This window comes from Harpia harpyja, chromosome 3 (assembly GCF_026419915.1).
Source record: "Harpia harpyja isolate bHarHar1 chromosome 3, bHarHar1 primary haplotype, whole genome shotgun sequence".
Taxonomy (NCBI): Eukaryota; Metazoa; Chordata; class Aves; order Accipitriformes; family Accipitridae; genus Harpia; species Harpia harpyja.
The window spans coordinates 58,859,632-58,887,212 of NC_068942.1; the positions used below are offsets into that span (position 1 = coordinate 58,859,632).

Here is a 27,581-nt window from a genome sequence, read left to right on the forward strand (position 1 = left end):
TGCTGTAAGCAGGATTCCCATTATGTGATAACTCACAAGACAAAACTTCTTCCATCTCAGATCAGTAGCAACTTGCAGGTGTAAGGTGATGTCTGTGAAACGGTGCAATATGCAGTGAAATTTGTGCATTCTGGCACTTGTCATAGAATACATATGGTTGAAAGGGATCTCTGGAAGTCTCTGTCCCAGCTGCCTGCTCCAAGTGGGGCCAACTTCAAAAGCAGAATGGGTTGTTAAAGGCATTATCCAGTTGAGTTTTGAAAATTTCCAGGGGTGGAGTTTCTTCAGTGTTTCTGTTGCAGTGTGTGGCTACCCTCGTTGTGTAATTTTCTCCTTATGATTTTCTGGAATTTCCCTTGCTGCAAATTGTGTCTGCTGCCTCTTTTTTTCACTGTACACCTCTGAGATGAGTCAAACTCCATCTTCGCTGTAATGCCTCTTTCTTAGTGAACACTACTGAGAAGACAGTGATCAGATGCTTCGTGCACCTTGACAGTGCCATGAAGAGGACTCAGAGATGTTCGAATGACACAGAAGTCACATCACTTTCTAAACTGTAACACCCACGTAATGCAAACTGTTAAGACTATCATTTTAGTAGCAGATTTCCCCATGCCTTCCTTATTACACTTCTTGGCTTTGAGGAGCAATTCTTCTTCTACCCTTAGCCTTCTTGCCAGAGATTTCTTCCCAAATAGTTGTAAACAGCTCTGTAAATGTTAGAGTGACATTTGGAGTAAGTTTGAAGAGCCCACGTGCTCCTTCTTGGTTCCCCTTGTGTCTCTGCCAAGCTTCAGTATGGCAATATAGACTCGCTCATCACCTCCCAGGGCTAGCAATAACATTTACAAGCTACAGTTTCCTTTGTCTGCAAATATTTCTACTGTGCTACCCAGTGCTCTTACAGCTCCTCCCTAGCCCAGTTCTTTATGATTACAGCCCGAAGAAGGGAGATGCAAAGTTTATTAGATAATACCTTTCATTGTGAATTAAAGGCTGGGGTTTTGTTGTTTTGGTTTTTTGTTTTTTTTTTTTTTGTAACTCCCCACCTGACAACACCCCTTAATTAACTTATCCTCTTTTGTGTGTGGTGACCACAGGAGGAGAGGAAGCACATACCAAGCCTGATTCTGATGGAAGCTGGTACATACTTCTTCGTAGGGTAGCCACAGGTTAGCCTTGGGAGCTGGAGAGTTGGTTCATTACAGAAGTTAAACAAAACTAGAATCCAGAGTGCAAAGGCTTGTGAGGTTTATAATGGAGGGAGATTTGGGATCCTGGATCCTAATATGCCTTTTCTAGGTCAGTTTAAAATTTAGAAGGTCTCTATTGAAGCTTTTGTTGTAGACAGTAAAAAATCTGATGCGATTTTCCCTTACAATGGTGGAAACTTCACAGTTTTAACTAGTTCCTTGAGATTTTGCCCACATTGAGCAGAAAATTCTCAAGACCAGTTTACAGGATTTTGGTATTATATAACTTCCTTATAATATTGAACTAGAAAAGCAAGGTGTTAATTTTGGATTCAGAAAAAAAATAAATTTGTGTAGTTCTGAAAAAAATTCAGAAATGCTTCCATTCATAACAAAAGTCATTTCAAAGTCTAAACTTTATGAATGAAGCTGAATATTTTTTTTGTCTGAAAAAGGACATTATAGTACTTGCACTGAACCCTGCACTTTCATATAAATGTGTTGCTTGGGGCTCTTAGTTTGCCGCCTTTGCCTAGATTTTTGTATGTCTTCCATTTTGTGGATACTTAGGTGATATTTTTTTCTGCAGTAATTTGATGTTTCTGCTTGTGTTTGGAAAAACCACAAAGGAAGGGGACAGGAAATACATAAGATACTGGAACAGGGAGGAGACAGTGGTATGGAAAGGGAAGTGGTGAATAGGGTATTTATTCTGTTCTGACTTTCTAGATAAATAAATAGGTGTGGTTTGCACTTCAGGTGTTCTTCAGGAATTTCTTATTTTATATGAACCAACCTGCAATTCTGGGCTATTTTCAGACTTAAATGTATGTTAAAAGTAATGCAATGTTTAAATAATGTTATTAAATAAATTTTGCAAGGTTTTGAAAAAATGTGTTTCATGAAAAATATTCATCTGGATGTCATCTGGCCTATGTAAACATCTGCTAGCAATTTTTGTCTATAGCAGTGGCCTTATAAGTGACACTTATTATTACTGCTTCACCACTATTTTTGCATCCCTGAAAATGTGGTGAATGCCTTGAAGCTAGCTCTATTATCTTTCTCATTTGCTGCTCATTTGGAAGTATTTTGTACACATTGTACCGATAAAGATGTCTTATGTAATTATTCCACTTTCAGTGCCCGTTTGGTCTTAACTGATGTATGCTATTCAAATCGGAGCATTTGAATTTAAGAAAGTAGTATACAAATCAGAGAGAAGCTGGAGGTGAGAAGCAGAAGAGACAAGTTTTAGAAAATAAAAGCTAGGAGAAGTTGAACAAAAGGGGTTTACTTAGTCTAGAACAGAGTGAGGATGCTGGGGTAATGGTATGCTGAGCTTCCAGAAACAAAGGTCCTTTTGTAAAGCAGCTGTATACCCACTGGAAGTAGGGAAGGCAGGCGTCATCTTAATTTGAAGCAAATAAAAATTGGGATTGATGTTGCAAAAATACTTTGGTCTGTGATGGAGATTAAGCACTGTCAAAAACAGCAAAACCAGTCCAGGTTCTTTACGTTTCTGTGGTTATACGTGTCCAAGATTTTAACTGTTTTATCTTCATAAATAAGAGTTTTCATAAATAAGAGTTTCCAGTGCTATTGACATCTTGTCAGGCTGAAATATTTAAAGCAGAATAGCTTTGTTTTTCCTAGCACAATAAACCTATCAGTGGATGATTAGTGATATTAATTGCAGGGTATTTTGCTAGACTAATAAAACCCATTCTTATTTTAATACAATGGTACTCTTTAGGCGGGTATTGAAAGATGGTTTTGTGTTTTCTGTTGTTGTCCCTCTCAGCGCTAGTGAATTACATTTACAGGTGAGGTCCAGTGGCACCTAGATGGGAGACATCCAGGGAAAATCCAATTTGCTGCAAAAGGTATCATACTGCATTTAGTAAACGCGGACTTTTTTTCTGGGTCAGCAAGGAGCAGTGCCAGAGCACAGTACCGTGGCTGCACACCACCAAGGCCCGTAGGGCACCGACAGGCCTTGCCTGGCCCCCAGGGCTCCCCCAGCCTGCACATGGTCTGGGACCCCATGTCAGCCCCCTGGGGCTTCCCCAGCCTGCCCACAGCCCAGAAGCCCATGTCAGCCCCCTGGGGCCATCAGCCCCTGCCCCAGCGATGCCACAGCGGGGCTGGTCTCCAGCTCCCCACAGCCCTGCCTGGCCATGGGCCCTGCCGAGCCAGGCCCATGTCCCATCCCTGTCACCATGGTCCTGCCTGGCAATCGTGGCACCTGATCTTAGCCCTGGCCTGCGGATTGACTTCCCGGCCTGACCCCAGGCCTGCCTCATCTCCATGACGTTTCCTCAGCTCTTGGTTGGACCCGGCCACCATCTGAAGGTCTGTCATGGCCTCCTTGGGTGTGTGGGACAGCCCCAGGGCAGCAAGGCCCAGCCCTGGGAGCCCTGCAGCTCCTGGCTCCCATCTTGATGATGTGCAAGGTCATAAGTGCTTGGGAGCACTTGACATTTCATGTTCTGTTCCCATGACATTTTTTCCACCAAAAAAGGAGCATTATCTCCTGGGTACTAGTCAGATTTCAGTCTGAGTGATTACATTCAGGCTCCCCAAATTACGTGACAGACTTCTGTTGTTGAAATTCATCTGTATGGAATCCACTTGGAGAAGAATGAGGATTCCTTTTTCTTTTTTTAGGCCTTTTTTTCAGTTCTGATTTGTTTGTTTGTTTGTTTGGGGTTTTTGTTTTAAGTGTAATTTTGTTTTTCAGAAAATCAAGGCTGTTTTTATTTGTGGCCATGTGTCTGCTAGTGGATATAGGAGGGAAAGAGGTGTGCTGTGTAAGGCCTACAGGAAAGTTTTGTCTGGTTTGTGGATACAAAGCTTTGGCACTTTTTCTTTAAGGATATTTGAATTTTTGTGAGAAGGTGGAAACGTTTGGTGTCTATTTCCTCATAGTTTTGAACCAGCAAACCTGTTTTACACAGTTGCTCCTTGCCAGGCGTCTCGTGCCTCTCCAGTTGGTGACGCTTGTTTCTGGAAGCTCTGTTTGGTGGGAGTGGGTGGCGATAGCTGACTCTTGCAAATGTAGCTGGGGGAATATGTCGTGTGCCCTGAACTGCTGTCATTGGTGACTTCAGCTAAACTTTTTGCGAAGGGAGGATATTTTTTCCTTGTCTTTGCACTGTCATCTTTCTGGAAATTTCAGGAAAAAAGTTATATTGTAGTCTGGGAGGCAGGGGAAAGAGACCACAGGGAAGAACAGGAGACTACAGAAAAACTAAAAGGGAGAAGAAAGGAAAGAGGCAAAGAATGGAGATGAATACAAGAGAAAGGTTAGAAAGCAGGAGAAGGAGCATGAAGAGGTCTTGAATATTTTTCTGTCTGTATTCTAAGAATATGCCCGTTGCCATCTCCCCAGGAGGTTTGTGCAGAGCCTTGTGGGGAAGCAGCAGTGAATTGCTCCTTTGGATGCTAAGTGTAAAATTAAAGCTGGCAGGGTCTCAGAGCACAAGACTGGGAACCTAATCGCTCCTAATAACATATTGATTTTCACAGATCTCTGGCATTATGTCAGGGCAGTTTTGAATCAGCACCCAGTTTCTTCCTCTTCCCATCTCCAAGCTAATTGCAATGAAGCTTCTGGCTTTGGGATCACAAATAAATGCCACTCTGGATCTTTTTGTCTGTACAAATCTGTGGGTCTCCGAAACAAACATGGTTTCACCCATTGCTCCTATGCATGTGTCTGTGAGACATCCAAGTATAATAGCTACCCTAAACGTAGAAGGGTGGAAGGAATGTGCATGTATTTTCAACTTGGATAACTGTGCTGCTGCCTATATTTATGGTGCTGAACAAAAGCATTACAGTCCCATTGCTGCAGATGGCTGAGGGCAATCAAATGGATGCCTGTATTCAGGCAGAAGTTGCCAGCACATGTGCCTAGGAGGCTGAGGTCACCTAGTTGTTGCCAGGTTACATTCAACCCTGAGCAGATTTGCTGTATGTGTTGCTCAGCTGTAACATGCTTTCCTCGAGTTTTGGGGACTGTCAGGACAAGGAGATAGGTTTTATTTGTATGACTGCTACTAGGCAATACCCTCTTCTGAAGGGGTATTTTCATAGCTGCAGGGAATGGTCTACTTGCGAGGAGATGTGCTGAAAAAGCTCCCAGATACTCCAGATAGTGAAGACTTGCAAGGTGAGAATGAAATCTCTTTATTTTTAAAAGAAGTCAAGTGCGTAGGTGGTCTAAGCTAGGCCGGGCTGAGGACAGTGCAGGGCACCCACAAGAACAGAAACTCATCATCTCCTATGGTTGTGTGGAGGCTTTCAACTATTTCAGGCTATTTAATTTTATCTGCTTATTTGTAACAAGGATTCATTGCTCCCTGTTTGTAGCAGACTGCCCAGAGAAGGGACAGTAATACCTGATTTAGGCTACTGTGGGATGTCAGTTGAAACAGTGTCTAGACTTTTGTGCCATCTTCAGCAATTCTGGGTGTTCTTCAGGTCCGTCTTACATAAGTATAATAATGGTTGGGATTTCTTTCTAAGGACAGTAACTTTCTGGCAATGGGATCAGTGGAGCTAAAGGACAGGAATTCTTTTTGAAGGGAAGAGACTCATTATTACCACACTTTTGGTTTGTTGTCTTCTAGTGTCTGCAGAAAACTCATGTTTCCAAAGCATCTAATGCATGGCGCTGTGGAGAATGAAGCAGCAAGCTGGGGCACTTGTGTCAGCTACTCCCACTCGTAGTCCTGATATCCTCCAACCCCCTTCTCACGGCTATTCAGGCGCTAGAGCAAGCAACTGTTTCATGCAAGGCACATCTGAGCTGAAGGCGTCAAAAGAGCCATTTCATGCTTGACTGCGTTTTCTAATACAATTCGCAGAGAGAGAGAGGAAAGAGAGCAAGGAGGGTTTGTGTGTACATACACATTGCCTTTGAGTGTATGTATAATATACAGTACATTTAGTTCTAGCTTGCAGCTGTGGGTGGCAAGTAAGAGGTGCAGACGTGAGGGGGAAGAGAATTGTGCTTTGAATAGAAGAAACCATTCCCCCACCTTGAAAAAGCAGCTTGCTTTCCTTCTCTGCTTCTTGGCCAAGCGAAGATGTGAGTCCCTAGGGCAGCACTGGCAGCCGGTACCCAGAAGGTGTATGTATGGCTGAGTGGGTGTTGCATGTAGAGAGCTTTGTGTGTACAGACCATGACAGTATGTGGGGAGTGCAGCTAAGAAAACGGGTGAATAAGGATGATGCTGTTCACAGCCATCTTACTTTGATGGTACTCCCAGAAATGTTTTCTTCTTAATGGGCTTGTATGTCCCATGACCAGAGAGGTGCTGCATACCAGCTGTTAGTGCAGTAGGTCGCTGCACGAGCACAACCACAATGATCCCCACCAAACGTTTTGTAACCGTATACATCTCCTCTGTCACTGTATCAGCTTGATACTTATATCCTTGTTTATCACCTCTGAGTATTTATTACACACTGCAGTTCTGTTACTGGCCATCGTGAAGCCAGCCATGGGACCTTTCCAGCATGGACATATGGCTGTTCCTGTTTCCCATCCATCTACCCTACTCTAGCATCTAACATTTAGGCATTGAAAGGATATAAGGATTGGCTCTGCCAAGCTTGCTATTTCTCTCTAGAAGTTCCGCTCCTGTCAGCATGAGTGGCCTGGCTGGGAAATATGGGATAAAGGGGTGAAACATAAGGAGAACATCTAGATTCCAAATACATGTTGTTACAGTTGGTTATATTAGATGAGGTGCTAGCTTTCTGGGCTGCGTCTGGGGTGCCTGGTGAGAATCGCAACCATTTGAGAAAACTAGCTAAACTGGATGAGGCACTGGTAAGAGTGCTTTATGGAGCAATCCTTCCATGTGCCTAGGGAGCTGAACTGGTCTTTTTTTTCAGCCTCTGGGATTCTTATATGTAGCTTTCTGGTAGAAGTCCTACATGGAGCAATCTCTACAGCTCTGCCTTTGGTAGGGGTTGGCTGTGGGGAGAAGAGATGCTCTGATTCATGCATTAATATATTTATGTAGATTTGTAAATTTTGTGGATAAAAATGCTTTGGAGCATATTGCCGGACTGAAACAATGATTGCCATGCTGTAGTGGTTGCTGCAGTTCTATCATAAGACTTTAATTCTAACCCCTTAGAGAAGAGTATCAGTTTCTGGAGGCAAGACCCTGAACAAATAGAGAATGTTAAGGACTACAACTCCTTTCCTCAGCTGAACTTCCCATTTTCTTTGACATCCTCAGAGATGATAGAAAAATAGAATTTCTTTCCTTGCTGTTTTTTCCTTTTCCTGCTCCTGGCTGTCATTGTGCCTCCATCTCCTGACTTTTCCTGTGTTTGAATGACACTTAAATTTGGAATGGAGTTTGGTTTGTTTCATTCTTCATTTGCATTGCAGTGCTATTGGTTGTGTCAGCAGAGCTCTACTAACATTAGTGGTTAGTAAGGAGGGGAAAAATATAAAATCACAAACCAGCACAAATCTGATGGAGAAAAGACCTGTTAGGAAACTTGCTTCATACAGTTGTTGTTTTTCTTTGAAGTGCTAGCAATGGACTGAAATTCCTCTCTAAATAAGCAACAGCTCTTAAGAGTACTGGAAATAGGAACTTTGAGCCTTCAAAGGCAAGACTAAATGCTCTAGTAGAAGTGTTGTAGACATTATTTAAAGTAGTCATTACAGCTAGTGCTAAGGAAGGCTGGGCTAATGGAAGAGATTGCATTTTCTGGAAGATGTGAAAAACAGAGTCTTTGCCAGTTCATTACCACAAGATGGCCCTGTGCTAACACACTTGTCCTTGGGGATTGTGTCTCCATGGGTACTGCTGCCTCCAGTTGTGGTGATTACCGTATCTTTATGTTTACTGCCCATACTTGCCACATAGGGTTGCTGGATGCAGTTAAACAGTTGCTGTGTTTTTCCCCAGTTACATACCTTTCTGTGGCGAGTGGTATGGTTTCTGGAAACACAGTGCTCTGTGATAGATGTTAGGGTTCTTCAGGAGTGAAGATCGCACAGAAGTGTAACTTCTTTTCTTTTTTTTGCCATTGTTTGCTGATTCCTTACAGAGGCCTCTATCTTGAGCTATGATGGCAGCATGTACATGAAGATCATCATGCCTATGGTCATGCATACAGAAGCAGAAGATGTGTCCTTCCGTTTCATGTCCCAGCGTGCTTATGGGCTGTTGATGGCAACCACCTCACGAGACTCTGCTGACACTCTGCGTCTGGAGCTGGATGGAGGCCGTGTCAAACTTATGGTCAATTTAGGTATCGTATAAAAACCTTCCACTGCCCCTTCACTATTAGTTTGGGCTTGTGATTAGTGTTTTTTTTAAATAATTTTGTTTAATTTCTGTTGGTTTGACTGGATTGGATTGATTTCTAAAATAACTGCCAAGACCTTCGTAATGATATTCTCTTGCAGAGAGAAATTCTCTTCTGTGTTGCTGCATGAAGATTTGCTGTCAGTTCTTTGTTATGGACAGTGTTGGTTTTTAAGTCTTTAAGTTTTTAAGTTTCCTTTCTTGATCTGGGACTGGTGAGCTCTGTGTGAGACATGCTGCTTGGTCCATCTTTTGATCAGTTACATCCCTCATTCATCCAGCATCACTCAAAACAGTCGAAGCCAAACGTGGGAGGGAAGCAAAATGGATATAGTGGCAAGCAGAAGTCCTGTGAATCCCATGCCCTTTACAGAATTTGGCAGCGTTTGATACAGCTTGGTCTGTTTTACTAATTTGCTAATTATTTCTATTTTCCAATTGCTATCTGTTTCAGCCTTTAGGGCTTTTTATATCTAGTAAAAAAGCCTGTGTTTTTTTGATTGTGTCTTTATTAAAATGAAGGCAACAATAATAAAAGTGCATCCCCCCATCCCAAAGGGTTGTGTTCTGTCTCCTTAGAGTTACACTTTCCCAGAAAATAATAAAAAAAGACAACTAGAAACAAGTCCAACAATAACAACAATAAAAAAAATTTGAGTGAATGTGCTATTAGATTAGCCTCAATCCATTTTCTTGCCAGTCTTTAAGTATTGTACTGAATGACAAATAGCCTTTTAAAAGAATGTAAATAAACGAGTTGAAGCTTTCTTTCACTTTTCAGTGATGCAACTTGTTGCTTCATTTGAATCCAGAAATATAACTAAGAAGAGATTCTGAGTCAAAGAGGCAGAACTATCATGATAGTGCGAAATGTTAAACCTCTTCTAATATGTAGGGTACCCTATATGAAGACGCATGCATGGTCTGTGAAAGCTTGTGTCAGCTTCCAAAATTCTAAGCCCCACTGGGACGAGGTTTCGCATTTCTTGAGCTAACAGCATCAGCATCTTCAAAGCCCTACTCTGGTGATATCAGGAGCAAACCATGTCTGTAGAGGGCAAAAAAAGTGTAATACACCCATACCTGTGTAATGGTTCTTGGTTTTTAACTCCTGTCCTAGCTAGATATGGTAAGTTTATCAAGGTCTTGCTCCACCACAGATGAGCTTGAGTGGTGATTTTAGGGTTCCTCATCCTCACGTGGGCAATATGTTGTCCAGCAGTTGTCCTCTGGAACTAGCTCGTTTTTTTTAAAATTGCTTCTAGTGTCTTTTTGGCTTCGAAAGTGCAAGTCAGACCCTAATATCAGCTTTTGGAATAGGAAAGTGAAGAGAAGAAGATGCACTTAAACGAGTTCATATCTCTTAAAAGCAAAGAGTCTCCATCTAAAGGGCTATAGAAACCCTTGCTTTTTATTAAAGAAAAAAAAAAAGAAAATGCAGTCTTATAGAGTTCCTGTTTGGAATACATATATGCTCTGCTTAGCTTGACTGAAGAAGTGTAAAACACTATTGAGTGTCTGGCTAGCATAGGAGCAGTTGTTGTGCTGTCCAGACTGGCCTAGAGGACAGAGGGAATAGATCAACTTCAGCTATGACAGTAATTTCTCACATAAAGAGAAACAGCACTCTGATGATAGCCATCTCTACCTATATTGACTTACAGTGAAGGAAAATTTCATAGATTTGCAGGGTTTCTCTGGAGAACAGCTCAAAAGAATTGCTGTTGACCATTCTTACATGTGCAAAGAGAATCTTTCACAAAACTCCAGTGCGTGTCTGTGTATATATATATGTATGTGTGTGTCTGCATTTTCTTCTGTGCTAATAATCTGGCAAAATGAGATTCCCCCCCGCCCCCCCCCCCCCCCGTTTCCTTTCTTGGCAATTATTGCTAGCCATTTTTTTCTCAGAGGATAAACTTAATCACTGGAAGATTGGCAGTGGCATGCTTCTGTTGGGGTAGTGATGGGGCAGCTGAGTATCTGCTTAGCTCTTCACTACCACCTTGTAACCCAGAGCCCGTTCTTTTACCTTGCATGCCTTAGTTCCTTTCTTTGTTGAAGAGAGAATACTTGGCAACCTGCCAGGGATGTGGTAGTATTGTAGTAAGTACCGCTTCTATCACCTTTGATACTCTCACATGAAAAGTACTACAGCATGAAAACTGTCAGACTTCATCAAAAATTATCACTTTTTCTTCTGAGAAAGGTACCACTTGTTCGATTCTGTTATATCTTCATCTTCCTTTAAAATCAATGAGAATAGGGGGAGTTGCTCCTTTTGGGTGTTCAAGGCCTTCTAGACTTAGACCCTATGTGAATACGAGGAGGCTATATTTAGATTACCCTGAATATACTTACAATTTTTTACAGCTTAGTCTTTCCTTTCCAGTTTGCCTTATATCATGCTGGCAGACAATATTTTCCCAATACTGGCATTGGTCACTTTTAACACTCACTGGGGTCTGTTGCGCCACCACCTAGCCTAGAGGTGGACTGTTCAACTCTTACTATCTGGCATCTAAAAGACATGGCTATGTCAAAAGAATTGACATATGGTCCACACATGTTTAGAAAGAGATGTCATTGATGGCTTAATACAGGGACAAAATCTGTAAACCAAACCCTGTGTTAGCTGAAGGCTATTTTTGTGTAGTTGCAGGGACTGAAGCAATGCGTATGCCAGATTTGCCAGCTTTTCAGCTAGAAACTTGTGTGAGGTTGAGTCTTCCCCCAAAAGTGACTACAGGCTGCATCAGTGGAAACCTGTCAGCACTCTTCCTCTATGCCCAGCTAAACAGAAGGGTAGTTTAGACTGTTGGAACCTGGATTGAGCTTCACCTCTCTTCTGTTCAGATTTATAAAGCTGTCAGATATATTCCTTGAAGCAGGACTTTCCTTCTGTCAAAATGGCAAACTTACCTTGCTGTTGAAGAAACAGAATTTGAGGAGCAATGACTTTACCACAGCCATTCATTTTCAGTTGTTTACTGTAACTCACATCTAACTCTGTAAGGAGACTTTCATAGCCAAAATGTCACAAACAAGAACCAAATCTTCATTATCTGACCCTGCCAAAATCCCCTTACCAGTGAGAAACAGTCATCAGCACCACCTCTGAAGACCTGAGTATGCTCAGTGCTGACTAGCTATGAGTCAGCATACCCCCGAGTGCCTAACCTATGACAGATGCATATAAACAAAGACTGTTTTGAGTGGTAAGTTATTTAATTGTGCTTTTCTTATAAGTCATTTAATACTGTTACTAAGAGCTGTCTCTTCTCTCTTTGATCTATTCCATTTGATTACTTATTATCATTTGTGTGGTTATTAAGGTCTTTCCTATGTTGGTTTTTTTTCTTTTTTCTTTTTTTTTTTCCTTAACTCTTCTGTGTATTTCAGTTGTAAAGCTTTCCCATACCCCATCAGCCATGGTAAATCAAAAGATGGTATTCAACCCTTCAAAGGCCTGAAGCCTGCGGCCCGCACAGCAAACAGCCCTGAGAACAGAGCGTACAGAGCAGCCTGCAGGGGCTGGCATATCCCACTCACCTCCTCAGCACTCAGTGTCCAAACCAAACAGGGGATAGCTACATCATACAGCAGACGTGGGTGGGCACGGGCAGCTGGGTGCTTGCTGCAGAAGGTGGGAGGGAAAGGAAGAGCAGTAATGAATAATTCTCTAAGAAAGAGGGGCAAGGAAGTTGTTTCAGACTTTTCCCGTGTGGGTGCCCGAGGCACTGCAATCTGCATGTTGACAGCATGTCTCACAGTAGTTTGAGTGTTTGTTGTGTGAAGATTGGAAGTCCAAATGTGATACAGATCTCACTTCTGTTGAGAATGACTCTGAAGAAATGGGTCTAGAGTGGAAGGGGAGAGAGAGAGAAACTAAGCAAATCATGACTTGGAACGTGCTTGGGAATAATTTCTGGTGCTGAGAAGATGTACAGAAAGGGAAAGAAATGGCTGGTCTGATAGGGAGATCCACCTTCACACTTTTCCTCCCATTGATGCATGGGAGGGTTATAGTGTCACTGACTTTTATTAAAGAATATTCCAGGGTTTTTTTCTTCCTGGACTGGCTTATCTTCAGGTCACTGGTGACTAGAATAAATACTTCCTGCCTCCTGTTAATCTGAGTCAGTTCTCTTATAAAGAAGTATAATCATCCCTCTTGCCTATCTTTTCCTAGGGTATCTCCTCAAGAGTGTCAGAGACATCTTTGCCTCTCCAAAATGTAAAGTTTCTCTTGTCATTCCCACAAACAAACAGAGCAGGCATATTTCCTATTTTTCTTTTTCACACGTACGTGAACTTCTATGCCAAATTTCCTTTTGTGCAGATCATACACTCAGACCTGCAAGTGTATGCCCATTCACACTATTTCTCATTAATAAATTTCTATAATCAGTACATACAAAGGCCCTTGATTTTTTTTTTTTTTTTTTTGCCACAGACCTGCAAAAATATTTGTCAGCTGCCAGTTACAGGTGGGTGCACAGTCAAACTGCATGCAAGTAGGAGAGAGGCAAGGAGCTACACTATAACTTGGGGTAGGAGTGTGCACAGGACCTAATCTGGTTTCCCTGCAGTGAGCTTAGAAATAGTCAGGCCCCCATTATCTTTCTTGTCCTAGTCTTGCCTTAAAGTGCTCTTCCATAGCCACATGTGGATGCTCATCAAAAGGAACAAACACTTTGTCCTCACACAGCGAAGGTGACTTTCTTTTCTGATTCAAGGGAAAAACAGCCTGGGGCCTTAGCAGTGTCAAGTAAATATCACTATTTTCAGGCACAAAGGTACAAATGGTAAGAAACACAGGCCTAATTTGTAGAGACTTCTGTCTGCTACTAAAGATATTTCCATTCAAACAATGAATCCCTAGTGTTAGGTAAATGCAGTGGAGCTATTTAACCTTTTGCAAGGAGAGGGTCTTTGTCCCATTTCCCAGGTGATGTGCTCTGGAAAACCTTCCATCTGAGCACTAAGAAAGCAGATTCTGGTTTACATTAGGAATAATAATGAATGAAAGTAACTGTAGAAGGTTTTCCCAGCTCATCCTGCTCCCCATGCAGTTACAGACTGTGTTTTCACTTTACTGCTGTCTTCTAGATTCCTCATCCAACTGCTGAACTGGCAGGTGACTGGATTTACAGCTGTTTAGGTATACTCATCTTCAAAACCTAAAGCAAGGGAAAACCTCTTTTGAGTCAGGAATGCAGCTATACCTAAATAAAGCAAATCTCATCATTAGAAGCTGGTAACAGGGCTGAGAGCCCCAGATGACGATTACTAGAAGTCTTACTGCCCTGGTGCTGTGCAGGAGGAATCCCAAGCAGTTTTTTAAATTATTCCTGAATTCCCCAGCTACTGCTTTTTTGAGCACAAAGACCAGGCTAAACGTGCACCTTACTGTTTTGGATTTGTGGTGGTGTACTAGTTTAGAGGAAAATAGGTATTTTCTTCCTTTCTAAAAACTGATGTAAGAGGGAGAAAACAGCTTCATGTATTAATGATTGGAAATTTGTTTTGGTTGCTTTGGGCAAGGCTCACAATTAAGGAAAAGAACAAAAAACCTATGCTTGTTCTTTGAATGTAGTGTGGAGAGTATGGTAGTGCTGGTGTACCAGCGCAGGCAGATGCACTCACTTAGCTGCCATGTGGGATCCCCACTGACCCAGCTGGACTAAGCCTGGTTCAGGAGCTGGTTCTTCTGGAGTGTGCTTGGGCGTTTCTGCCTGGCATATGGTATTGCAGAGCCTTCGTGCTTGCAGAGTCTGGAGATCTAATAGTGCCATCGTAGTTGTCAGGGCAACCCCCTCAGTGGCCTGGTCTCTCATTGTCCTTTGAAATAGAAATCTAGCAGCCAGGATAAGGGCTACACTCGTTTTCAGTTTGAAATATCAATCCCTTCACCTGGAACAGTCAGTGACTCAGCCTGAGGGTAAGCCCTGGGACGTGTAGTTATTTCTGTATTGCTGCAACAAAAAATTAAAAATGCAAAACTTCTCTGCAGACATCAATAACACAGCGATGGTTTTAGTTTCTAACTTTGATGAACATTGCTGAGGACCAGCCATGTTTCCCTTTCCAGCACACTTACTGTTTAGCCCATAAGAAATTCCCCTGTTGTTCCAGCTCTAACAACTCTCTTGATCTCACTTGCTTGCAGTGAGACTTGGGAGTCTCTCTCACTCTTGCTCTCACTCTCCATCAGGTCATAGAGGGAAGTTCCCCAGCATGTACTTCAGAGCTCCCCTTACCCCACCCAGCTCCTGTAAGGGATATAGCCACCACTGTATGGTGATCGTACCACTTTCTCCAGGGCTGTTTGCTCCCACTTTTCTGTTGCGGTTGACGACACATGACAAACCTAATCGCACAAAACCAAACCCAGATTTTCTCAAGAGAAGTTCTGCTTGAAAACAGACTCTCTCTGGCTATGCTGCTCCTGATTCGTGTGTCCCGGCTCATTACAGCTCTTTATTTATAGTCTCTTATTCTTTCCCCTCTATCATTTTTTAAGAACTGCATTTAGTTTCAGCTGCTGAAATTTTCCCACATCTGTCTGAGTAAACATAAAATTGGTCCAGTTAAGCAGCAAACTGCATTATATTTCTCTGCCATTCTGTATAATCCCTCTTGCTGGGCCATATCTCTGTAATAAATATGACTGTCCCTGCTAGCCAAAGCTTTAGCTGTCCAGACAGGGTGTCCAGTAGCATGTTGCTATTATTCCTGGCGTTGATTTCCTGAGAGAAGTTCAGCATGGCCCAAGATACGCAATAGCAGTGATATGATAGCTCTCACCCATGTCAGACACCATAGTATTGGATGTTCACAAGGCTGTAAGTAGGCATTTATAAACAAAAGATCCTCTTACAGGTTGTATCCTGAGATATGCTGAGCATTAGTGTGTTAAATGAGAAAAGCAATGCTCAGAAGCCCTCTAGCTCAGGCTCTCCTACCTCAACTTGCAAAAGCAGACTCGTCAGTTACCATTTATTAGGTTCCGCACGTGTAACTCTATTTTTCTCTCCATGTACCCTTCTTTGTCCCTCCCTTGCCTGTAACCTCTGAATGAATCAGGGCCAGCAAAGGTTCCCACATCTGCCACTTCACTGCCCATTTCATCTTCTCCCTGAACGTTATTAGCATCCCATTCAGTCTTGGCGTTCAGATAGCAAGATGAGATTGGGCTCTGAGGAACTGGCAGGGCTGGGGACCCTTGAAAGAAATCTCCATTCCCCCGCCAAGCAAAAAAGAATTATTCCCAACCTCCAGAACTAGCTGAAATCTGGGCTGGGCGTTCGTGCGGTTAGCTGTTTGCAAGTGGCCATTTTATGATAGGACACAGCTGGGCCGTAATTAACCCTTTCCTCACCTGAATGGACAGTGTCAAATGTGTCTGTGCACATATTAAAAAGTGTTCTGGGCTGGCATTGGGGGAATGAGAAGAGGGTCTGTCTTTGGGAGAGCTGGAAAGGGTTAAATATTGCACCAACAAATCTCACAGGCTGATTTTACAGGTATTCTGTGTTTGACAGATGGTGTATTTATGCAATAACAATACGAATTAATTCAAAAGAAACCATGTGTAAAGGTTGACTTTGAGCTTCAAGCTTCTTAGAGAAATTGCTAAAGGTCTTTAAAAACCAAAAGGACACTGGAGTATGACTTGCATTTTGAGGGACATTTTTTGTGCCTTAATTATCAATTTTTTTATTGTAATTCACATCAATTCATGGTCTGGAGTAGAAGATACTCTTAGATGCATAGGTTTCTAAAAAAAGAAAATAGCTTTCTGTGTCAACATGTGGATATATATGTATATTGGTATATCTCTCTATACATATGTGTATATATATGTGTGTGTATATATATATTTATGTAACAGATATTTATGTAGAATATACTGTACATATACACCCACTCCTGAACTTGTACAGACTGTATATAAGTATAAAATGGCCACATCTCTTTGCGTGTGTCTGTCCCCGGAAGGGTGGACTGATTGTTTTTGGATGTCTGCAGCTGTTACCTTGAAGGATGCAATTTCATCTTTCATTTATTTTTCCCCATCTAGACTGTATCAGGATAAACTGTAACGCCAGTAAGTTTTCCCTCAAGTTTCATTTTGTTCTCTTTCTATATATATTAAAATAACTTTATTTTCTTTGCTGTTTTAGAAGCTGTTTTTCTTTTCTTTTCTTTTTTTTCCTTTTCTTTAAAAAAAAAAAAAAATCTTCTGAAATTGAAGGGCTGGGTGGGATATGAAGCTGGGGGGGAGGAGGGAAGACCTTATGTGATTGTATGTGAAAATTTTGTGTTAGGTTTCTCCAAGGAGGGGATGAACTGTTATTTCATAGCTTTGCAGAAGAGCACCTGAGGAACCTGATGAGCTGATATTATATTTCACTGGTAACCTGTTGTCTTTATGAAAACTTTTAAAGAACCACATAAGAATAACAACAGGTACTGTATGCACTTCTCCACTACAAAAAAGGCATGCACATTTTAAAAACAAAACAAAAAAACCCCACCTCAAACTCTCACTCTATTTCAGAATGGTGACAACTTAACCTGATATTTATTCAAAGTCATTTTTATTTGGGTATAGAAGGAAAAATTAGATCTTAGATTTTGAGTATATTATCAGAGTTACATGATAACATTTTATATAGCATTTACCACTCTTAGGTTTCTATAATGAATTCTAGCTGAATCTTTGGGTCACGGAAGATCCTATTCAGTCTGTAAAAGTAGGGAAGAAGGCTTATGAAATCTCTGTGAAAAATAATAGTGAAAGATCATATCCAATTCTAGACTGATTGAGCAAACAAAATCTTTTCTGTTCTACTTCAAAGAGCTGGTCGAAGTTGATGTAGGCCTCAAAGTAAAAAGCACTTCCCAAAGAATGGAGCTGTTTAGCTCTCAAGTATGCTTTGAGGCTCATCTTACTTGAAACCAGACTCCTGAACTAGTAGATCCTCTGTGTTGGATTTTATGTGGAAAGATTTATGGAAGGCTAAACATCACTTTGGAAATGCTACAAGGGATTAAAAGGCAAGGATGGTCCATGTGTTTTCTAGAGGCTGTGGTCTTCTTGCTCACGAGCCCCATCCAAGCTAGCAGGAAGGTGGAAAGAAGTGTGTTGCAGCCCCAAAAGCAAATATAGAGCTTTCAAGTAGCAGAACCAATTGTAGAAGCAGCAAGAGAATCTTATTGTAAAGAAGTTTCTTAACAGCTTTGTGATAGTTTTGGACTAACAGTAGGTTTTTAGTGTTAGAGAGCAGACAGCAGTTGTTTGGTTTTTTTCCCCATGTATAATATTTGCAAAATTTAAAAGATTCTCTGTGGTTGCAAATAGGAAAAAAAAAAATACACACATAAGCAGATAATAGATCAGCTTTCCCTCCTAGTCACTGCCAGCTGATCGAGATCCTACTTTGTAGGGAAGTGGAAGCAGTTAGTTTCTTGGTCTTGGGAAGTGGTCCCTGGGAGCCTGTCATTAGGGACAAAACAAAGCATTGGCGATGTGTGATTATTCCAGCTGTGAGCCCTGACACACTGTAGGAGCTTTATCATGACTTCACAACATTGAGAACTGCAGCCTTCTTCAGCCCTATTGCAGCCTGTTGCATTTTTAAATACAGTCATCCTCTGAAAGTTTGTATTTATTTATTTATTTTAAAGCACTTTGGATTTTCCAAATTTATTTTTTATGATACTTTGCTGAAACAACGTTGAGATCTGCAGCCTTCTTCAGCCCTATTGCAGGGATATGTGGGATTAGTCCTGTATGACTCAAAGCTTGACAGCTCTTGCTGAATTCCTTTTGCTCTTCAAAGTTTTAACACTATTTCAAGGTAGAGTGGGTAATAGGAAAAAGTCTCTTGAATCTCTGCTAGCTGAGATTGCCAGTTTCTACCCAGCAGTGCTGAGGACATTTGCATAAAAATAGGATCTTTTGCTTCCTAAGAGCTCATATACTCTTGCTGCTTAGCCACCTATAACTCTATCTAAACACTTGCACCATAGTTCTTGTTGATGCATGTCATCTGAGCATCCATATCAGTTCCTCTGATACTGGACAACAATCTGATATTGTTGTCATCATCTTCAACTTTTGATGACAGCTGGCTGTTAAGGGCTTAGCTATGGAAGACTATCTTCAGATGGGAAATCAGCTTTAGTAGCAATGAGCAATGGTCTAGTTTTCATGCAAATCAAAATCTAGCAGTAACTGGGAGAAACATTCAAAAAAGAAAAGGAGGGAAAAGATAATCCTATAATCAGAGCAGTGGGAAGACAGTCTGAATCCAGTGCTTTTGTTAGTTTCCCCATAAGCATCAAAACATCTTGAATCATTTTGCTTCCATGCATTTTAATAGTTGAGCCTGTTGCATTTTTAAATACAGTCATCCTCTGAAGGTTTGTATTTATTTATTTATTTATTTTAAAGCACTTTGGATTTTCCTAATTCATTTTTTATGATACTTTGCTGAAAATGTACAACCCTACTCCTAGTCCCTCCAACACCTTGTTTTGTTGCTGTCTGTTGCAATGACTCGGGTCATCTGTCCTGCTTTCTAGAAGGGAACCTCCTGGGAACCGATTGATAAAAAACTGTATACTCTTGCACGAATAAAATACGGTTAGCCAGGAGCAGACCAAATATCACTATAACCATTCTTGCAGGCACACTGACATTTACTTGTGCAGAGGGAGTTATCCACATACAGATGGGTCTGCCAGGTTCTGTTGAAATGAGCAGAAGTGTTTTAAAGTAACTTGACAAATGGGATTCCCAACCAGTTGAAGAGTTGCAGGTCAAGCAGTCACCATTGCTAACTGAATAGAAGGGACCTGGTGCATGGTTTTAAAGGTAAACAGAGCTGTACTTTTGGGGCCCTGTGGAACGTGTAGGTTAAAGAGCCTACCACAGCAAGCACTGAAGCTTATGCTATTTGAGAGGACTCTAGTATGTTGTCCCAGGTAAGCATTTAATTTTCAGTATGCTTGCTCTTAATTTTCATTGAAAGGATTGAAGGCTTTTTGCTTGCCTGTCTTTGGGTTCTCATATATCTGATGCAAAATACTGTTTTCCATCACTTCATTTCTTCTTAGCCTCTCTCTGTTTCTCATCACTGTCATCTCACAGTTCTGTAATGGAAGACTGACAGTTTCCTAGAATAGGAACGGTTTTTTACTTTCTCTGTATTTATTTTACTACTCCTCTCATCCTCTCCTTTCACTCTTGAAGATACCTAAACTGACCTTTTCTGTTTCTGCACACTGACAGAGTTTGCATTTAGAAGGACCCAACAGTGCTGTTGCTTACGCAGATGTAACTGGGTAGTAACAGTCTTTTCCGCTGAGTGTAAAATCAGCACAACCAAAAGCAGGATCAGGATCCCAAAATACACTGTGTGAAGGTGCATTGAATGATTCCTCAACATAATGCAGACAAAATGGATAGCATAATTTTGTTGGCTGGATTTATGGGGAAAACAGGTATAGTCTAAATACCCTTATATTTTTGCATACATATAATCTGGGTTTTTAAAAAGGATTTCCTAAAGAAGAGTAGCGCTTTGGTCCCTCTCCTGTAAACTGTTTCCTGAAATACATAGTTCACGTTAAAGAAAATTAAAGTTGTTGTGATAGTTTTATAGTTTGTGTCAAAATATCTGGTGCTCTGATTTTTCTTCATTTTTTCAAAGGTATCTAGTCCTTAATTTCCTTATTCCCTTTTCAGTGACCCCACTTCATATCAGTCCAGATGGCGATAGTTTTCAGCATTCTACCCAATATTAAGTGTGGAGGACAGGGCTGTGTGTGCTACACTTTTACTAGCTTTTGGAGGTGTCTTCACTTTGTGTTCTTTCTGGGATACTGCTTGTATTATTTTTCTTGGTCTAGTCCTCTCTCTTTCTCCCAAACCTTTTGTGTGGCATGTCAATAGTCACAGTTGCATAGTTCGATGCTACCTTTATGGGAGGTGTGATCTTCCAAAAGTAGCTGCCTCTGGAACAGTGAATACTTCTGTCTTGTCACTTGTTTCATAATGAGGCCTTTTCTTCTCACTAAAGCATGCTGGACAAGCCGCTACCTATTTTCATGTCACTTGTAAAGCTTCAGCAAATCCTGATCCTCTTCTCTTACCTGTTGCTAAAAGCACAAATAGAAGAGGATAAAAAATAACAGTCCAATCACTACTAGTTGATCCTGTGTCTCTATGAGGCCCTGCAGTTGGCATGTTGTTTCAGATCCAGTTAATTTTGGACTGGTCTTTGACAATAGAAGACAGCTAGAACATGAGATTGGTTCTCCCTTCTCCGTTGCTTCTCTCACACTTACTGTATTTAGTGCCTTAATTCAATGCAATGTTAATGTTTTGTTTTAGTATGTGCCACTGTAACAACATAAAATACAAACCTATGATGTGTAACTCTCTGGGAGAGAATTAAAGTTTTCTTTTTTTCCATATCATCATAAGTAAATAGGAAGACGTGCTAACTCCAATCTAATCAAAATGTTGTAAAACCAAGTGCACTTATCTGATTCCTAGTGATGTTGCTGTCGTTTTAATAAAAGCTTAATAGTACTCTAACATGAAAACATTATTTGGAAAGTGAAGAGGTATGATTAAACGTACACATCATATTTGTGACTCTAGTATCTCCTAGCTCCGTTTAAACATAATCAGGAAGAAATGAATGCTTATGCAGCCTGAAAAGTGACGAGTCATTAGTATGTCATATCGTAGTGGTGAAAGCAAAGCTGGTGTCTGTAGCATCTGTACAGCCTAGGTGAGAACAGTCTCACCTTTGAGCAGTTTCAGACTCAGGGCACTGGTCTGGCCTTGTGCTGCTGCTGCACTGCAATGCAGAAGAAGGGAAGGGAGCAAGCCTGTCTTTGGAAGACTCTTCCTCTTGTCAGGTGATGAAACAGCAGTCCTCCCAGATATTTTGTCAGATGGTAAACAAAGAATTCTGTTAGGGAAAACATACCATGCTGGATCCAGCAGCCCAAGAGAGGTGAGGCTACTGCCACTCCCCATTCCCAGGTTCAACCAGTAGCGAGGCTGAAGACGTATTCCTGGCAGGCACTTTGCTAGTGATCACACACTTACCCACAGACCCGTGCTCATTCCAGTCTCTGATAGCATGAACATACAGGCTCTCTGACCTATGGTCTGACTCCAGTTGCTGCACTCACACCCCCATACACCCTCATGCACACAGAATAGAGAGTCCTCACCCAGGAAAGAGTTAGAAAGGAATTTAATAAGAAGACAGGACAGACTGCACTGATAAGGTGCAGGGCACAGCCAGGTAAGCATACTGACCAGCAACTATTTACATATGACCAGCCCTTTTTATCTCCTTTCCCCTCTATTTTCCCACTCTTGTTCCTCCCCAAATCACCTAATCTCTTCCCTTTTGCTGCCTTTGGTGTCTCCCCTAAACATCCCATGATAAGTCTGTCTCATCCCAAACTGCTTTTCCCCTGCATCACATATGTCCCACCCTAGGCAGCAACCCCCTTAGTCCAAAAAGCGATCACAAGAGTTGCTCCAGATGACTTATGGTGATGAGTTTCACGCTTGGACACTGGGGCTAATGGCTCTGCTGGGACAGCCCTTGGAGAGGCCTGGACAAGGTGTTAATTCCTCAGGAGTCCTTGATTTGTTTTCCCACCTGCCACTGTGCCCCTGTGCTCCTATGAGTTTGTGCAGATGGGCCTCTGATGGGCTGATGGCCCCTGTGATGGGCCTGGATGTAACCCAGGAAGATATTATTTGGTCTCCTTCTCCTGCTGGTGTCTCTCTGAGCTCCTTTGTGGGTGTGCAGATGAGCTTTATCACATAACAACAAATTCCTTTTTCCTGTGTGAGCTACTACAAAGTGAGGTATTTTGTCTCAGACTTGACTGATTCAAGTCCACTCTAAGTCCCCAGTGGGAAGAAAACTCTTGACTTAAGCTCTCAACTCAGAGGTTGCTTGCTACCCTTACAAAGTGAAATAGTGCTCCCAAGCTTGTTTTAAAATGGTAGTGACAAAGTCCATGCAGTTACCAGTTGCAATGGAGAGGACAAGGCCCTTTGGGGCTGGGTTCCATATGGACATCTTCCACCTAGGCGAGAGGCAAAAGGTGAAGCGCACAGGAGAAGCTGCTCTGCTTTGCTGCTGTCTATACAATGTCTTTGTAGATTAGATTCTGTAATTAGTTGCTAGAACATCCACTTAGTTCTTTTATTCAAAGAAAACTGGCACAAACCTGGAAACTCATGCTTTAGTATGTAGGAGGAAGCGAGTATTTTATATGTGATTAGTTTTGTCTGAGAAGAACCCAGAGAGAACATCTCTAATGAGACTTTGAGTACTTAAAAAGAAAAAAAAAAGCAAACCCTGATCAGCACAAGCAGTGCTTGCTATGTTGGGTGTTACCTTATCAGTAAATTTAGGGCCAAATCAGTGTGCCTTGAGGCTCAGCGGATACTGGATAAGGAGTGACTGGTAAAGAGGCTCTAGCGATCTGCATTATTGGGTGCAGAACACTGGGTGTAATGAGCACAAGCTTTTCACAGTGTCTTTAATCCTCCTCATCCAGACAGTGCCATGAAGATTAAGGTTTTGCTGTGGCATGATTAATTTTTGCAATCCTAAACTGCAGTTTGTGTTATCACAAGGTCCCTACATCCCAGAATATTTCAGGGGCTGTAAATCTGGGCTTCAAATGCAGGTACATGTTTACTAGACTTCAGCTAGCCTCAGCTGTTAGTTAGCAGCAGTTAGCCTTCATCTTCCAGCTAATACTGTCACATCCTTTGAAAGTCTCTAGTCTGACTCTTCGGTTCTAGTGCTCAGGTAGGGACTTCAGCAGGTCTTCTAAGGTCATCAGTTTGAAGAGATGGTGCTGCTGAGACCAGAGCTTGGCAGAATGCATTCTGCGTTATTTTTAACTGAATTGCTGTGGTGGGACCTAATGGGAAAGAAAACTAACTGTGGAAACTCAGCAGTCATCTGTCAGGAATCAGTGACCGGCTTTTGGAAAACAACTGTGCCAGTTTACTGGCTATCGTTTCCACCCCAGCAGCTTTTCTTGACTCCTTGCCACTTCTTGAAAGGTTGTCTTTGTGCTGTATGTTTTTATATATAGAATTTTCAATTCATGTAGCCTCTGAGCCCTTCCATGGCATTATAACTAAAAGTGAGAACTGTCATGTAGGGGGCAGAGTCAAAACAACCATATCAACCACCCAATCACCCTGTCAATCACTAAGCTAGTTACCCACTACTTAATGTTAGAAATTCCAATTAAATATTGGGATTCTGGATGCTGTAACAAAGATTATGGAATATGAAAAGGTTGGGGTGTTTTGGTTTTTTGTTGGTTTTTTTGCCAGAGGAGAAAGATGCTGTGGGTGAACCTTGGAGGAACCTAGGAAGAAATTTGTGGGTAGGATAACTTTTGAAGTCATGTGATGCTGGGTTTTGTTTTAATGATACATTGAATTAACTAGTTGCTGGTCAGCAATGTTTTTCTCTTATCCACGAGTTGTTATAATACGAGCTTCCTTTCTCATGTCTGTTTGGGGAGAACAGGATGCCTTACTTCTTTCCTGTTGCAATGTTTGCAGGATCTCAGCCAGGATGCCTGAGGGAAAAAAGGCTTTGATAGAAAAACTTGTACACTTCTCAGTTTGTTATTTTGGCCACTTTCTTTGTATAAATTGATTTGTGTTCCTTTCCGATCAGCTGTCATCACTTGCACTTTCCTCCCTGTTTTGGTTTAACTCCTGTAGGTGGCTAAGCACCACACAGCTGCTCACTTGCTCTCCCCCGCCTGTGTGTTATCAACACTGTTTTGCTCACAAATCCAAAACGTAGCACCATGCGGGCTGCTATGAAGAAAATTAACTCCCTCCCAGCCAAACCCAGTACACTCAGGAAGCAACTATAGCCTTCAAAGTTTGTGGACATCATGCTATAGGGCTTAAAAGGCAATGCTTTTGCTGCCTTACAGTGAAATAGAGGGCCAAAGGTAGACTGAAACAGTGTCATCTATGGTGTCCAGGCATTGAACATTTGGTCATTTCTTTTTCCGTTTAATTGATTTTTCTTTTTCTACACAAGATGCTGAGTTTGAGGAAACTTACTTGTGAGTGGTAATATCAGGGAGCTGTGTAGCAGTACTAAATGTGTTTTTTTCCAGGATTAAGACATGTCAGGCTGTTGAGTATCTTAAAATCAATCAATGACTACGTTAGGACTTAAATAGTGGATACTGTTTCCATGAATGAATAGTGAGAGGGTTGATAATGACAGAGGAAAGTTGCCTCTCCACAGCTGGGAGCTTTCTTCCATGCTTAACAGTCCTCACACCACCCACCTATTTCAGCAATGACTGCTGCCGAGTTCCTTCTGCCACCATGACCCATCACATTGCCTGTATTTTGCACTGCAAGGCTGGTTTGTCTGGCAAAAGGCTCTGCTGCTAGTAAATTTCTCTCAGGGAGCAAAGAACTGCAACTGCACACAGGTGCTTGAGGAGTAAGATAAAAGTTTACTTTAAAAATATCCTTCAGTGCTTCTGTGCTTGAACATTGGCCTTTCTGAAATGAGCTCGGGAAAGGTGAGCTGCAGAGGTCTGCCTCTGAAAGAAACACCTTAGAAATGTTTACTGTTTGTGCAGGGACAGAATGAGTCAGAGAGAACAAGAACCCTTCTTCTCCCAGAGAGAGTCTCGCTTGGTCAAGCTGGTGCACACTGGTGTATGACGCATATGGCAAGCTTGCGTTGCTGCTGCTTCTCTGGAAACTTGCCCTTAGCAAACCTTTCAGCAGTGATGTCTTTTTTTCTAATTGCTTATCTTCTACTCCTCTCAAGAAAAGCTGATTCCTGAGGTTTGAGGGCCAAGGAAACAGTTGTTGACTTTTTGCTTCTCTTGTGCAAAGGGAATACAATGCGTGGGAAGACTTGGTACCACAAGGAACCTGGCCAAGATGCCATAGGTGTGTTTGATCGGTGGTGAAGATTTTTTATATCATCATAAACCATTTTCTAGCCAGTGAAAAATGCAATGTGCTGAACATTTTCTTTCTGAATGTGAGAAGTTAGAAAGCCTGAGAGAAGTTCTCAAGTTATTTTCCCAGTTAAATATCTTTTTGATTCGTGTCACTTCAGTGCTTGCTATATTAAACAGTCATGCATGCATACTTAATTATGGAAAAATAGCTTTTTCCTCTTGGTGGATTTCACAGTGTCCAGGCCTGATCATGAATTGGAGTTCAAATCACCAGGTACAGTTTTAATAATCCATGGATATCTTATTATTTTTGTTTGCTCATGAATCTGAAGTAGAAAATCACCAGCAAGCTTGAAACAAAACAGAGAAGTTATTATGCTAATTAACTGTTAATGCAAGAGTAAGTTCAGGTAAAGGTTTAATTGTGTATTAAGAAACTGTTAGCATGCTGACATCATTTGTATTAGTGTGTTTTCTGTTCTGCTTTTTTTGTAGGAGAGTTTTATTTTAAATTATTCAGCCCACCATTTTGAACTGGTAGGGAGAAGAAGAAATGTAGCTGGTATTGCTTTTGACTCACATCAGCATCTTTCAGGTTGCAAGCTGTTGCCACCTTCACCAAGCTGTTAGCATCTTTGGAACTGCCTAGTGAACAAATGTTCTTACAGCATTCAAGCATTTAAACAAGGTTGCGGTCTTCCATCTAGCATGGTGTTCCTCTTGAATTCTTGGAGTTTAGCTCTTCGCTTTGAGAGGAGGATCAGTATTTGCCAAATCATTCTGCTGCATGCAAAACTACAAGTCTTCCTTAGCTGAATTGGGGAAAGATGTCATACATTTGATATTTCGTTGTCCCAAAACCCTAGTCCTTTTGCATGCCTGTGAGGGATTCTAGATTTGAATGGATTCCCTCTATTCCAGTTGCCATGTACGGTCGAAGATGTGTGCATCTTACAGAGTTTATAACGGCACAGGGTCTAATTTGAATATGGTGGGTTTGCACGTCCAGTGCAACAGAAGAAATGCCAGGTGCAAATGTTGCTGGAATTCCATAATTATTTTTTAAAGGCAGAAATAATATAAAAATGTTTTAATTTCTAAGAGGCCCCTTGAAAGAGCTATAGAAGTATGAGAGGCTTTTTTCCTTGTGGGTTGGTAAGGTGAGTTTGCGCAGTGGGATAATGAACGAAGCCAAGAGTTTATAAGGGCTGTTACAAATTAAATATCTATTGCTGCTAAAATGTCGCCAGTTCTACTGTGGGAGATGGCATCAAGTATCATGTAACAACTCTGATTCAACTTTAATACAAGAAAAGAAGGGAAGAAGCATATTTGTAGATGACCGGTGAGATTTTTGGAGGTCAGTACACAGTTGGCCAAATCATGTACTGTACATTTTTTACCATTATAGTGTAACAGTAATTGCATACACCCCAATTACATTGTTACCATAGCCTATTCTGCCACAGCCTCACTCGCACTCATGAAAATACTGATCATAGTCCTAGAATTGCCAAAATATTGATGCCACAAGTGTGGGTAGTATCACTGCCTTTTTTGTGATGGGCAGAAGATTAGCCTCATTTAGTTCCACGTTTTGTTATACTAGAAAGAATGAACGTTTGTTGCTTCCAATTTATTATATTACGATATTTTGCTGCTTAGGATAATTTTAGATTAAAGGAAACTTGCTTCCTAAATCATCATTGACATGAAAGCAGTGCCAATAAAATTGACCAGTTCTCATTGTAATCAAAGTTTATAATATTTCTCTCACTGGTCACACTTTGATTTGTTTCAAGCATATTAAAATGCAACAGAGCAGAAGGAGCAGCACGAAAACTATATGAAAATGCAGGACTTTTTTTTTTTTTTTTTGCATAGTTCTCATGGAGCTTATTTTCCTGAATGAACTGAAAAGGTTATCCAAACTTCAAGATTTTTGCTGCAGGTGTGGTAGATTTCAAGTTTCCAGCTCGGCAGACTCAGTTCTATTTTTGCA

The 27,581-nt window shown here is 41.4% G+C and overlaps 1 protein-coding gene across 39 annotated transcripts in view; it reads left to right on the plus strand.

The window, feature by feature from the left end:
- Positions 1 to 27,581, plus strand: part of NRXN3 (neurexin 3) — a 1,052,972-nt gene that overhangs the window by 349,660 nt on the left and 675,731 nt on the right. For 27 of the 39 annotated variants that reach the window (XM_052782846.1, XM_052782845.1, XM_052782867.1 and 24 more), the window contains 2 exons: positions 8,283 to 8,486; positions 16,629 to 16,655. In XM_052782846.1, coding sequence (XP_052638806.1) covers positions 8,283 to 8,486; positions 16,629 to 16,655 — 231 coding nt within the window. The remainder of the gene's footprint in view (positions 1 to 8,282; positions 8,487 to 16,628; positions 16,656 to 27,581) is intronic. The other 12 variants (XM_052782851.1, XM_052782857.1, XM_052782863.1 and 9 more) reach the window with 1 other exon arrangement.